The 15,532-nt window shown below is 32.2% G+C and overlaps 1 protein-coding gene across 1 annotated transcript; it reads right to left on the reverse strand.

The window, feature by feature from the left end:
• Window positions 1-1,854: 1,854 nt before the first annotated feature.
• LOC107952885 (succinate--CoA ligase [ADP-forming] subunit beta, mitochondrial) lies at window positions 1,855-5,804 on the reverse strand. The gene is made up of 12 exons (XM_016888084.2): window positions 5,407-5,804; window positions 4,972-5,082; window positions 4,663-4,774; window positions 4,345-4,409; window positions 4,155-4,232; window positions 3,937-4,011; window positions 3,674-3,826; window positions 3,403-3,537; window positions 3,076-3,240; window positions 2,625-2,747; window positions 2,260-2,331; window positions 1,855-2,165 (listed from the first exon to the last, which is right to left on the reverse strand). The coding sequence occupies exons 1-12, from the start codon at window positions 5,503-5,505 to the stop codon at window positions 2,079-2,081; spliced, it is 1,275 nt and encodes a 424-aa protein (XP_016743573.2). The 5' UTR covers window positions 5,506-5,804; the 3' UTR covers window positions 1,855-2,078.
• Window positions 5,805-15,532: the final 9,728 nt, after the last annotated feature.

Consider the following 15,532-nt stretch of genomic DNA (forward strand, 5'->3'; position numbering starts at 1 on the left):
AATTGGTTTTATCTCGACAATGAATATAAAGTAAACTACATCGTTAGATTTAAAAGAGCTTAATTATAAATAGAAGTCTTCTCATTAGTAAATATATCATTGTACCCCATTCTTGAGTAATAGAATACTTTGAGAGTATTAACTCAAACACTTTGTATTTATTATTTTCTTATGGCATTTTCTATTCTCTCTTTGCTTCTTTATTTTTGAGTTGATTTCGCTTTATTTTTGGTGCCTTAAAAAAATTCTCTTGTTAATTCTCACTTTTTAAGAGTTAAACTAACTTAAGCGAATTTGAACCTAAAATATCACCTAAAATCACACGGATTGCAAGTCCAAAATTCTAGCTCCCACGACATATATAGTAAGATAAAATGCTAGTGACCATGAGTACTCTGTCACAATGTAGACATAGAACTTACTTCAAAGAGAACTCTCGTCTGTTTGGCAGCATTGACAATCACACTTGCAATCATATCACATTTCATTATTCCTCCAAATATATTCACCAAAATGGCTTTTAGTTTTTCATCAGAAGTCAAAATTTTAAATGCCCCGACTACCTGTTCCACATAATCTAAACATTAACAAGAAAATACATTCAACAGGAAAGAACGTAGAGGTGATCATGGGCCGGGCCGAGCTGGGTTTGGGCCTGGCCCAGACAAAATTTTAAGCCCGTCTACTAGGCCCGGGCCCGACTTGGCCCGAAATATGGGCCTAAAAATTTGTCCAAGCCCGGCCCGAAATAAATTTGCTAAGCCCGAGCCCGGCCCGGCCCGGCCCAACCCATATTAAATTTTTTTTGCTTATTTCATTAAATAAAAAAATTTAAAAATATAATAAATCAAATATATTTAAAAACATGAAAACAAATATTAAAACAAATAAAAACGATACTAAAACAATTCTTAAAACAATACACAAATTGACAATATAATAAGAAAATGGTTATATTAAAATTTTAAAATGATTAAAAATAAAATAAAAATATATTAATATATAATTCGGGCCAGGGCCCAGGCCAAAAAACTCTTACCTGAGGCCCGGCCTATTTTCTAAACTGGCCTCTTTTTTTTACCCAAGCCCATTTTTGGGCTTATATTTTTACCCAAACCCTCCCATTTTTCGGGCGGGCCTTCGGGCTAGGCCGGGCCGCCCAGCCCATGATCAGCTCTAAAAGAATGATGAGGTATCCAAGGTGGCCCACCTTTTCACGCTGATAAGAGACCAGGGTTCAGGATAAGTAATGGAAGAAAGGAAGATCAAGTATCGGTTCAGTGAAGCGGATAAAGAAAATCTAAAGATTGGGTTGAGACAGGTGTTAAGGGTTCTGATTGCAGCTGAAGCAGTGGAAGTGGGAACCCATCGAAGCGATGGCCAGAGAATTAAATGCAAAGGTCTTACAGAAGAAAGTTTGCAGGAGTTTTTGGATAACGTTCCCTTGGTAGGAGGGCTTAGTTCCAAGGATGAGTATTGGACCCTCTATATTACAGCGCAACAGATAGGAAGAGGGTGCTGTGGATGAGAATGGTCAGAGTTGGGAAGCTGAAGATTTGTTTGTTTGCGATGGTAGTGTCCTGCCAACTGCAATTGGAGTCAATCCCATGATCACCATACAATCCACCTCCTACTGCATTTCCAACAAGATTGCACAATTGTTGAAGAAGGAATAAATTAACACCTTTCATCACTAAGTCCCTCTTACATTCATGAGTTGTATTAGACCTGCAATTAAATTGCGAGCGTGTGTGTGTATGTGTGAACTGAGCCTCAAAAGTAATCTCATTAAAACTACTGTTGTAACTTAAAATTGATCGCTTCCATCAGCCGACGCACATAACCCTTGCAATATTTAACATAAAATTTCCAAACTATATTTTCTCAAATCAAAGAAGGATGTTATATCAACTTTGAATTATATGCCAAATGTGGCAAATATATAAATTTTGCAGGACAGGAACCCCCTGCTGCTTTATCATTAACAAGATTCTATGGGCTTGATGAAAAGAAAAATAAAGGAAAAACTCATCAATGCTGTGAAAGATGAGAAACAATAAGAACAAAGGACTCGTATCTTAAATTTCTCGTTTGCTGGCTGCCTTAACTGCTTTCTCTGCAGCTTTATCCAAATCTTCTGCTGTAATTAGTGTCATTCCACTTTCCTGCAGGACCATTGACAATCGCCAAGGAAACCAAAAAAGACATCAAGTCTTGTCAAGATATTATAAAATTACATCCGCCGCATTTCCACTTTACCTTCAAAATTTGCTTTCCCTGGTCAACATTGGTACCTTCAAGACGGACCACCACAGGAACTTTTAGGGCCACCTGTAACACAAGATCAAACGTAAGTCAGTGCCTTTAACATCCTTATGGAAGCAATAAAAACAGATCGTCTACATTCTTTTATATCCATATCTATCTATCTACCTATCTATATATATATATTCTAAAAAGGCACTCCTACTTTGGGCTTCATAAACTTCTAACAAACAGTTTGGTTTCCCTGCATCAGTGTTAAAATGATGATTCACCCACATACAGTAAGATAAAATGCTAGTGTGACACACAAGTACTTGGTCACCAATGTAAACAGAGAAGCCACTCCAAAGAACTGTCACCTGTTTGGCAGCATTGACGATCCCACTTGCAATCACATCACATTTCATTATTCCTCCAAATATATTCACCAAAATGGCTTTCACTTTATCATCAGAAGTCAAAATCTTAAATGCCTCGACCACCTGTTCCACATAATCTAAGAATTAACGAGCAAATACATTCAACAGAGATTATTACATCAACATCGCTGTTAGATACCAAATTTTTCATAAAGCAAATAACAGTATATCATGACCAGTGATGCTAGAAATGCATGAACCGCAGCAGAAACAATACATAAAATCATGTATAGAAGTGTGTGCTCACATGTTCTTTAAATGCATAGCTTCAAAACTATAAGAAACAGTAAATAAAAGCAAATGCACTAGTGCCAGAAAGTAAACACATTTAAACAACAAAATTGCCACAGAAGGGCAATATGAGAGTATTAAAGGCAAAGAACATCCTTGCCTGGCCTTCAGAAGCATTTCCACCTACATCCAGAAAATTGGCAGGAGTTCCTCCATGAAATTTAATTATATCCATTGTAGCCATCGCCAACCCTGCACCATTCACCATGCAACCAATTTCTCCATCTAACCCAATGTAATTTAAATCAGCTTTGGCAGCGGCAACCTATAATAATAGGAAATGCAGAATAGGACCAAGAGTATAGATACTGATTATTATGTAGTCCAACTTATGATTTACAAAACAACCAAGAATAATCATTTGTAAACACACACACACACACACACACACAAAAAAAAAAAAAGGTGAAAAGGAGACATTCCATACCTCCCGAGGATCCTCTTGAGATGGATCACGGAGAGCAAATATCTCCTTTTGACGAAAGGCAGCATTATCATCAAAGTTCAACTTCGCATCAGCAGCTACTAATTGGTTGCCAGAAGTCTCAGCAAGAGGATTGATCTGTCCAAGAGAATAAACAATTCACACAAAGATTTATCACTAACCAAAACAGAATGCAATTTGCAGTTAACAAGCAACGCTACTTGAAACACATGAGATGGTCAAACGGAAAATATAGCCAAACAGAAATACTAACTTCCAACAACGTGCAATCACGTTCACAGAAAAGCTTATATAGTTTCTTCACTTGTTCAATAGAATCATTTCTATCGGCAACCTTGGAAGCCAAACCATCAACAACTCTGGCAGCATCTTCATCAGTAATCCCTTTGAAGACATCAACAGGTACCTATCGGGAAAAAAAAGATAAATCAATTGCCATGAATATATCATGATCACTGAGGGAAGAGAATGCCTTACTAATTATACTAAAACATCAGAAGGGGGAATGATTATCACCTTAATAATCATATCAGGATATTTCTCTGCAAGGTCTTCAATGCTGGTTCCTCCCTTGCTGCAGGCAATTATAAGCTAGAAACAACATAAAAAAAAAAGAAAAATGAAGCGCCTTTGGCTTCAGGAGAATCATTTAATCTTAACAAAAAGTAATCAGGTGAACAAAAATGACGTCTCCAGCAGCCATAAAGATTAATCTACAGAGTTTGGAAACATACCGGACCCGCAGTTTTACGATCCAGAGTGATAGCAAAGTACATCTCATTCACAAGTGACAATTTTTCACACAGGTAAACCTGTAAAAGATAATGAAGTTAGTAGAGATCATCCAAGCCCAAGTAAAATTGATACCACTGCACAGAATAACGGACAGTTAAATTCCACACCAAAAAGGGATGGGTACCAAACCTTGCCGACAACTTTGCCTTGGGGGCCAGTTTGTTTGGTAACAAGTATCTGGCCAAGCATCTTCCCTGCATGCAATTAAAATAAAGCACCTATCATAAAATAACTACGAAAGGCCTTCACATAGAAAAAGGAAAGTAAAACGAAAGTCATTTCATGCTAACTAGCATACAAAGCATCTCAGTGACTGGCAAGACAACATTTATGAATATCATATTTTGCAAAGATAAATGAAAAACTCCAGAACAATACTCAATACATAAATGTATTTGGCAATTTGTAATACACTCTAATTTTTCTGTAAAGATAACTATTCAGTACCAGCAATATCTTCAACTTGGTCAGCCTTAACGATGTGAACTCCACCCTTAAAACCATTTTGGAATGTTCCCAAGCCTCTTCCACCAGCCAAAATTTGACTTTTAACAACCAACTGAAGCACAATCAAATCTATTAACACCTATCTTATTCAATCAAGTCATATCCAAATATGCCATAAAATTGTTTTTTGAAACCTGGATTATCCATGGTTAAGAACACAAGCCAATAACTCTGCCTTGCTTAAGACAACCAATTAACACTCTAAAACATCGAAACATAAAAGCCATTGCACGAATTGAGAGAACTTACCTCATTTTCATTGGGGAAGGCAGATTTGACTGCTTCTTTAACTTCATCGATAGTAGAAACCGCAACTCCTTTCGGCACGTTAATTCCATATTTGTTCATCAAGTCAGCACCCTGATTTTCAGATAACCAAAATTCATCAATAACCAGGACGCTTACATGAAATTTGTATTTCCGAACTGGTATACAGATCCCAAAGAAAGAGTGAAATGCATAAAACTCAAAGTTTAATCTCCAAATAAATATAAAGGAAACAAAAACCGTCAACAACGTCAAAATAATTTCACAGGAACCGAACAGGTAGTAAAATTAGTACAAAATATATCACTTATGAAGTATTCTATTGGAAATCATAGTTTCCATTTAAATTTTCTAAGAGATAATTCGAGATGCAATTGCATGAAAGGACAAATACATAAAGTAAAAGGAAAAAAAAACCTGATATTCGTGAATGTTGAGACGGCGGAGTTGCTGTTGCTGCCATTTGCCGGCGACAGAGAGAGAGCGGGACACTAGCTTGTTCATTAATCCTCTCATTTTGTTCTTCGCTTCCTCCTAAGTGAATGTTGATTATCAGCGGAAGACTAACCGAGATCAATAGCAAACCCTAGATAAAGAAGGAAAATTTTGCCGGGGGATTGGAAACCAGTCAAATCACCCTATATCAGTTGTTTTATTTATGTCCGGTCTCTTTACTTTTAGATATTTCCGAGAAGAAAGAAAATAACAATCGGAGAACTCACACTGTTTTTTTAATTTACAAACTAAAACTGTTTTTTTTTTTAATTTGGTATTTGAATTTATCGATTATTATATAAATTGCTTAAAATGCTAATGGTGTTAGTTTTTATGAGAGCGCATAAATAACTAATACATGTTAATAAAATTCAGTCGTCAGAATGATTACATTTACTTCAATTTTTTTTTTTGTTTCGCTAGGCAATGTTTTTAGTATCAAAGAAAATTTGTGTTAAAAAATTAACAAATAGATATTGAAGAAAAAAATAAAAGCTTTAAAAACTCAAAATAAAAGAAAGTATTATGTTAATATAAAAAAATTAAATAATATAAATTAATTAATCTAAAAGTAATTGAACATTTAAAATATAAAAAAAATTCATGTCACGTGCCACATGTAGATCATTCATTGATTAATTTTTTTACCTCCTTAAAATAATAATAATATTAGTATATTTGAATTAATTGTATAATGTTTGTTAAGTTTAAATATCAAATTGGGTAAAAAATTTAGGTACCAAATCAGATAGAACTGTTGACTTCAAGTACCAAATGTTATATTAAGAAATTTTTTTCAAAATTTTGGTGCATCTCAGACACTAAAGAATAATTGGATGAAAATTTAATAACTAGGGTGGTAATTACACCTCTTGTAATTATAAGGAATTATAATTCCCTAAACATATTTAGCTAATAGAATGCAATTACATTGTTATTTTTTAAGTCATGTTTGATGGTATAAATTGTAATTAGACTATGTAATTTAGAATTAAAAAAAAGAATATAAACTATTATAAAAGCTATCAATAATAATGAGAGAAAAATTCTCTAAACAAGTAACAAAACTTAAAATCAAATTATTATATGTGATATGTTGGTCTAATAAAACATTCCACAATACGATTGCTATTGACGAGAAAAAGGAATGTCCTATACAATTTTATCTAATTACTTTAGTATTCCTTATTTGTTGGGTTAATTCACTATCTAATATTAAACATATACTCAGTAGTCATTGGCTAAGTATAAATAATTAATAATAAATACAATGTAATTTGAATCACAAGTTGTTCCTTATTGGTCAGGTGTTTATCTACCCCAAGAATAACTTGGGTTCGAATCATCGTTGTACCAAAAAAATACTATTTAATTTAATTAATTATTTAGTAAGTCAAAATGTATGTAAAATTTTTAGATTATTCAAAAAAGATTAATAAAATAATTATATATGCCATAAAATTAAAATACTATTATTACTATTTGAAAATAATATTTTAAATTTAAATAATGTAGTATGTGTTTGAAAAGCCATGACGTTAGACCCAAATTTGGAAGGTTACAGTAGCGACCGAAATGGTCTAGTAAGCTATCAAAATTTTGAAAATAGTTGTTTTAAAACATTTGTTTACCTTCAGAAGAAAACTTAGTTAATTACTAGTTTATTTACTATCTAAAATTCTTAATTATAATTTAGTAGCGAAAAAGTAATAATTTGTTTGTATTTTTAATAAAAAACTGAAGTACATGCATAATTAATTATTATTCATATTTTGATAGCCTAAAATCAAATTAAATGTCATGCAGGATCATGCAGGATAAAATAAAACAAATGCTAGGTCTCATGCCACAATTCAAAATAAAATAATATAAACTCTAAATAATTAAAAGATGAAATAATTATTCTAAAATATTTTAATAACTTAAACCGAGCAAAGATCCTTCGGATGCCACGTCCGCATCCTAACCTGGTGGGATATATGTAAGGTTGAAAATTAAAAGGGGAGTGAGCTATGACACTCAGTGCAAGTTCAATCATAAGAAAACTAGTGCAAACGATTAAGCATAAAAAAATATGTCGCACAAATAATTTACAGTGTTAATATCAGAATATCGATGTTTCAGATCTTTCAACAATATACATATGAATATATATGTCATATCAGAAATTTTAGTTTTGTATGCATATGCTTTTTTGGATGCCATACAGTTTCGATTTTAGTAGAAAAAATCCTACCCCACCACTACACACTACAATGGGAGTTCCCCTGAACTCTAGCCATCGACACACCGAATTTTGGTTTAATCACCAATGATTCACAGATTAATTGCCAATGGCTATGGACACACAACAAAACACCACAAATGAAATCTGCCTATAGCTGTGGATGCACAGCAAAAAAATGCAGGTAAAATCTGCCAATCGCTATGGATGCACAACATGTTTGTAGGCAATAGCTGCCAATGGGTTGTGGATGCACAACAAAAATGCTGCAAATTGAATCTGCCTATGGTTGTGGGTATACAACAAAATAATGCAGATAAATTGTCAATATTTCTCTTGTTCATAACGTCCCACCCCGTGCAATACAATAAGGCATGCTCAAGCAGAACAATACAGTAGCATTTAATATGCTTTTAACAAAACAATACAGTAGCAAACAATATGCTCATAACAATTCGATTCAGAAGTAATTAACATGCTTGTGACAAATCAACTCAGTAGAAAAAGTCATGCTTTTTATGTGTTTGATTTAATTGTAACATAAGACATACTATTTGTCCAATCACAAATATAGATACAATAGACATATGCATTATTCACAATTCATGCAAATATATATAAATATCATATTAATTTAGTCAATCAAATCATATATTCTAACATAATTCATATTATCAAGGATTTAATTGAATAAAATAAAACACTAAAAATAGTTCAGAAACACAGGGACTAAACTGATCAAATCATAAAATTTCTAGGCGAAACAATAAAATCTGATAGACAGATGACACATGGTCGTGTGACCGAACCATGTGAGATGGTATGGACCGTGTAGAAGGTTTACTCGGCTGTGTAGCTAGGCCATGTAACAAACTGTGGTTATGTGGAAATTACAAAATCAATGTACACGGGAGACACAACTGTGTGACCCTATCCTAGGCACGGTTTTGCCCCGATTCACTTGTAAAAGAACACATACCTTTCACCGACAACTTGAGTGACGTTCCTCACGTTCAAATCTAATCTGGGGTATCTAAATCAGGTCCTTCAAACAACATTTATACATGGGTTAATGTTTGTTTTCAAGATTTATCAAGATTAGTGGGAATTTTGGCAGTATTATGAAAAGATTCATTAATTTGAATGAAAGATTAACATCATATATAAATACTATGAGAATTTGGGATTTAATTATCAGGATTGAATTGTACTTACCGATTCTTGGCAAGGATTAAAAACGTTTCTAATGGTGATTACAAACCGGTTGAAAAATAATTTGAATCGAGAATAGATTTTGATCCGAGAAGAAATAATAAATTCAGTAATGGAGAGAAAATATTATGCAAAAAAAAATGAAAAAGAAAATTGAAATGGAAAAAGAAACATAATCCTAACGTAATTAGGGGAAAAGGGACTAAATAGCTAGTGGCTGCATGATAATTTGCACCTGGCTGCTGAAATTAAAAGAGAAATGAGGGAGAATAGGAAGAAAGGAGTAGGTGCTTAACCATTGGACTGCTACCTATTTTTATTAAATTTCTATTCTAAATAATATTTATTTTTATATGGTTTTTGTTAGGATTTGCTAAAATTTAAAAGTAAAAAAATGGAAGACGAATGAATAGAAACTTAAACTTTAGGGAGTGCACTAACTATTTAACTATCAAATTTAAGTCATTTCTTAATTATTTATTTTAATTAACCTTATAAATTTTTAGTATTGCAATTAAAAAATAAAATTTTTATGTAATTATATATAATAAGCCACATAATTACTAGAAATTGAAGAATGTAATTAAAATGTTTCAATTACACTAAGGATACAATGCTCCAATTAATAAAATCAAAGCGAGGATCCAGATTTTTTTAAATAAATATAAAAGCCATAGTAAAAATAGAAAAATACGAAAGTGATCTTTTACAAGAATAAGCACTGATTCCCCTCATAAAAAATTCTTCATACTTGTTTGCACTAAGACCGATAAGAAAAATGGTTAGTTTTTTTTTTTCTAATATAGCCTGAAAATTCTTAAATGATAATATAAATAAAAAGATTTAATAAATTATCTCATCTATAGCCATTTTATTCTTTAAGTTTAACAAAAGCAGGTATTTATTAATAACTAATGTTCACTTTCTCTAAAAATAATATGGATTGAAATTATAATGGTATAAAAAATAAATAGAAAATATAAAGCTATAACTTTAGTAAGAATTAAAATGAAAATCAAACTTTAAAAAAAAATCAATACATTCAAAATCACATTTAAATAATTTAATAGCAAATACCATTTCATCACAATATTGTAACTAAAATTAAGGTCAAATTAAAGCATTTTAATAGAAAGTATTTTTTTAAAGAAATATAAAATATTGAATTAAATATGTAACTAAATTAATTAAATTAAAATAAATTTAATTGTAAATATTATTTTATATACAAATTTAAAGTGTAAAATAAAAATTAAGCTAAAAATAAAAAATAATATTTAAAATTCAATAAAAGAAAAAAAAAGTGAAGGAAAACAATGAGAAAACAGAAATTGAGTTTTTGAAAATGTATATAATATATAGAAACCTTCCAATAAGCATAAATTTTGAACTTCCAACAAAAATAAACTAATATGTATAACAATTATATTTCTTGCACTTAGTGATATTCGAATAAAATTTCAAAAATGTGATAATCTTAACTCAATATTCCATCTAAATTCCCAAATCCCGCTGCTGTCTAGCAATTCAGACTCTACCGGCATTATGTATAGTTCTACGGGCAAGTAGGAGAAACAATGTAGCTCCTTATCCATCTCCTTATCTATGATTTCCATAAAACACCATGTCAGTTTCATTAACCGGTAAGGTGCATATCTTTTTGTAGTGAACTCGAACCTAAAGATTTCTACCTTGACAAAATAATTTGCATTATCAAATTATTTGATGGTAGCTTTCATCCTATATCATTTAATATTTAAACATGTCAGTGAAATGATTTAGAAGAAATAATTGATATCGAATTAAACACAATACAGTAATATATATTTATTGAACGAATTTTAATCAATAATAAAAAATAAAAGCATAAACTTAAATACAATAATATACCTCTATCTCTATAGGGGAAAAATTCAGTTAAACAATGAACAAAGTGAAGAAAATAAGAATTGAAAAGATCAAACACATAAATTTTACGTGGAAAAACTCCTCAAAAGAAGATAAAAAATTATAGGCAAAAAGAGGTTTCACAATAATAAATGAGAGTACAAAAAGATGGAAAGAATTAAAAGAAAAATCCAAAGCACAAACAGAAAAACCCTTCAAAAACAAAGAAAAAATTCTCTCAATTTAAATATTTTTGTTGTGTAAAACCTAGATTAACTAAGGCTTATTTATAGACTGAAATTCGTAGCATATATGACTACAACTCTAGGTTACTTGGAGTTTAAGTGGGAAACTAAAAACAGAGTTTAACTAGGAGAAGAAAAGCCAAAATAAATTTTGGTCAAAATAAAAGGCATTCTCTCACAAATCTCTGCCTTGACTCATATTTGGACCAACTCCCTTGTTGAGCCCTGTTAAGGGCTTAACTGAGTTTTTGTCGGATACTTACCAAGTTCCAACAAAGCTCGAACTTTGAAACTAGAAGGCTCTTTGTCAACATGTTGGCCAAATTGTGTTCTGTCCCAATTTTAAGAATCTGAATATCCCTTTGAATAATCACCTCTTGAACAAAATGCTAACGAATGTCTATGTGCTGTGTTCTCTCATAATGCATTTGATTTTTGGTGAGATGTATGACACTTTGACTATCATAATAACGATAGTTGCCCCTTTTCACTGAACATGCCCCTTAACCAAATTGTTTCTTTTATTGCTTCTATAATTGCCATGTATTCTGCTTCAGTAGTCAACAAAGTCACTGTAGATTGAAGTATCGCTTTCCAACTAAAGGCATAATTCTCAAAAGAAAATAGGTAACCTGTGAGAAACCTTTTTCGATCTAAGTCTCATGCATAATCAGAATCAACATATCCAACTAGACCTTGTTGAGTTCTTCCAAACTCTAAGCACATGTTAGAAGTACCACGTAAATATATGAAAATCCACTTAATTGCATGCCAGTGTAACTTACCAAGATTGGTCATGTATTGACTAACAACACTAACAACATGTGAAATTTCGGGACGAGTGCATACCATTGCATACATCAAACTTCCAACTGCGCTTGAATAAGGAACTTTTGACATGTACCTTTCATCTTCTTCATTCTGTAGGGAATCTGAAATTGAGAGTTTAAAGTGTACAACTAAAAGAGTACTTACCGCTTTTGCATATTGCATCTCAAACTACTTAAAGATCTTCTTGATGTACCTTTTTTGTGAGAAAAACAATTTCTCGGAATGCCTCTCTCAAAATTTCCATTCTAAAATTTTCTTTGCTTCACCTAAATCCTTCTTCTCAAACTTAGAGTTAATCATGGTTTTAAGACAATTAATTTTTAGATGGATTATTAGTCATAATTAACATATCATCAACATAAAGTAGCAAATATATAAAAGAATCATCATCAAAACATTATAGATAAACACAATTGCCATACTTACTTCGAGAAAAACCAATACTCAACATGAATGAGTTAAACTTTTTATACCATTGCCAATGAGACTGCTTCAAACTGTACAAAGACTTTTGTAAGAGATAAACATGATCTTCTTTACCTTCAAATTTGAAGCTTTCCAGTTGTTACATGTAGATATTCTCCTTAAGATCACCGTGAAGGAAAGCAATCTTTACATCAACTGCTTTAACTCAAGAGTATTCGATACAACAAGAGCCAAAAGCAACCGAGTGGACGTATGTTTCACAACGGGAGAGAAAACATCATGAAAATTAACTCCTTCCACTTGATTGTATCTCTTTGCAACCAGTTTTGCCTTGTACCTAGTGTTATTAAGACCTAAACCTTCTTTCTTTTTAGACACCCATTTGCAACCAATGATTCTTTTACCGATAGGTGATTTAGCTAGCCTCCAAGTCTCGTTCTTTTGAAGCAATTTCATATCTTCTTATTCTATTGCAATAAGATATTTTCTAGAATCGAAGGCTTGAATTACCTCATAATAACATGAAGGATTGGTTGAATCAATGCTCTCGGCAACACTTAGAGTATAAGCCACTAGGTTTCCTTCACAATATTTCTGTGGTGGTTGGATTTCTTGCCTTTTCCCGTCATGAGCCAACTTATAATTAGTTAACTGAGATGGTGAGGATACTGAAGGGTCAGATGGAGCCTCAAACATATCTGAAACAACTTCAAACTTGTAACGCCTCAAAATTTATATTTCTGATTCTATTAGAATTGTTTTCAAACAATTTAACTGTTAAACGATTATCGACTACGAAAAACATAACAATTTGAATGATTTTCCTAATTCGAAACGGTTTCTAAGAAAACACTCTCATGTGATATCGCCAGCTTTGGCCATAATGTCCAGGTCGGGTTTGGAGTGTTACAAAACTTGCAAGAATTAGTATTTTGTCGTGTCGTCGTGATGTCGTAAGACTCTTTTTTGGGACGAGACCTTTGTTCGTCATGTTGTTACGATGTTGGGCATTTACTCATTGAGATGTCGCCCCTTATTTTGGCTTTTGAATCCACCTTGCTTGAGACACTCTGATTTGTTGTGTCTTTAAAAGTGAAAGTCCCATTTTCTGATTGAAACATGATAGGTTCATCAAACGTAACATCTCCGCTAACAATTATTTTTTCAGATTCTAAATACCACAACTTAAAACCTTTTGTACCTGCAGGGTATCCTGAAAAGATGCATTTAATTACCCTTGGTTCGAGCTTTCCCTGGCTAACTTTAGTATAAACAGGACAACCGAAAATTCTAAGATTAGAATAATTAGGAGGATTACTTGTCCATCTCATTTGGAACTTTATCGTTCAATGCTTGATGAGGAGATTGATTTACCAAATAACTTGCCAAGTCTACGACTTCATCCCAAAATTCCTTCCCTAAGCCTGCATTAAAAATCATGCATTGAGCCTTTCTAGCAAGGTTCTGTTCATTCTCTGCAACTCCATTCTGCTGCGGAGTCCCAACAATAGTTTGATGTATTTCAATTTCTTTTCGTTTGCATAAATCATTAAACTCTAACAAACAAAACTCAAGACCATTATCTGTTCTGAATCACTTTATAGATTTTCTATTTTTTTCTAACATGTCTTCCTTTCTTTGAAGATTCCGAAGATTTCATTTTTCTATTTCAAGAAATAAACTCAAACTTTTCTGAAGCGGTTATCAATAAAAGTTAGGAAATATTTATTACCTCCTTTTGAGATGTTAGAAGATGGACTGTAATGGACTAAATTCAAGGTTACCGGAATAGTGGTTTTGTAACCACAAATCTGATTTAAATAGAAATTTATTTTAATATTTTTGCATGAATATTTATATAATAGGAAAATCGTATGAAAATATCGATAAAAAAATTTTACCGATTTAGTGGTTAGTTAGAAAAAAAGAAATTATTGAAGGAATTGGGTAAAAACAAAGTATCGAGACCTTGATCTCGTAAAAATGAGTAAGATATATTTTTATAAATATTTATAAAATGTTAGCGATGTGGTATTAAAATTTCGTTAGAAAATTTTAACGTTTGTGTAGGTAATTAAATGAAAATGACTAAATTGGAAAAGGTGTAAAAGTTGCTAGAATGATTAAATAGCTTAAGTGTTTAATGAGAAAGGATTTAAAAGGCAATTAGACCCAAAATTTATTTGGGCTGGGCGGCAAGGGCATGAAAGCAGCAGGAAAATTGATGATTTAAGGGCAAAATTGGAATATTGCATAATTAACTAAATAAAGATAGGACTAAAAAGGAAATATCTAGATTTCTCTTTATTTTTCTTCATTCTCATCAGCCAAAACGCCACAAGAGGGGTACTTTAAGCTGGTATTCCACAATTTTTGCACCAAATCCAGAAAATTCAAATACGAAGCTAGATCGAGGAAAAGAAAAAGTTCGAGATCAGTAGATTTGTGTATACGAACAAGTATCGAGGTAAGTTCATGTAACTTGAATTATATTCTTAAATGCTTGAAATGTATGTTATTGATGTGAATATGATTTGAATGTTCATTGTATGAAAATTGATAAAACATTGATATATTTAATAAAAATGGGAAGAAATCCCGGTTGAATGAAAGAAAACTTCGATGGATCTCTGAAAATGAATTGACTATAAAAAGGATCTAGCCCGGACGGGTGATCCTATCCTGATATAGCCCTCCCGAAGAATATGTGTAAAGTGGATTTAGCCCGGACGGGTAATCCGAATCAGTGTCTGAATTTAGCTTGGGCTGGTAATTCAGATCCAAGCTCATTAGAGTAATTGTCGTTGCAGGGGATTTAGCCTGGACTGGTAATCCCGACAATACTCTATGAGTTTATATTTAGGGGATTTAGCCTGGACAAATTACTTTGTAAAATCTCTTTTCAGTTGCAGAAGTTTTATTTAGATCAGATGATTTTATGAAAACTCGTCATTTAAAAATTGAGTTGCGGAAACATAGTATTTAAAAATAGCTATGGTTTAGGAAACCACGTTCTACTTTTAATAAATATAAAGCATGAAAAAAAATGATAATAATCCTAATTTGAAATATTAGCTAGAGGAAAGACCTTGTTACAACCCAAATCAAATAGAAATAATTTAAAAGGCCTTCATCCAAGCACCTAGGGTTTTATTCACTTATTACCAAAATTTTTGCTAAAGCCCAGGTTTGAACCCAAGATTTCTCCAACACTTCTCAGGGC

This window comes from Gossypium hirsutum, chromosome A07, assembly GCF_007990345.1.
Source record: "Gossypium hirsutum isolate 1008001.06 chromosome A07, Gossypium_hirsutum_v2.1, whole genome shotgun sequence".
Classification (NCBI taxonomy): Eukaryota; Viridiplantae; Streptophyta; class Magnoliopsida; order Malvales; family Malvaceae; genus Gossypium; species Gossypium hirsutum.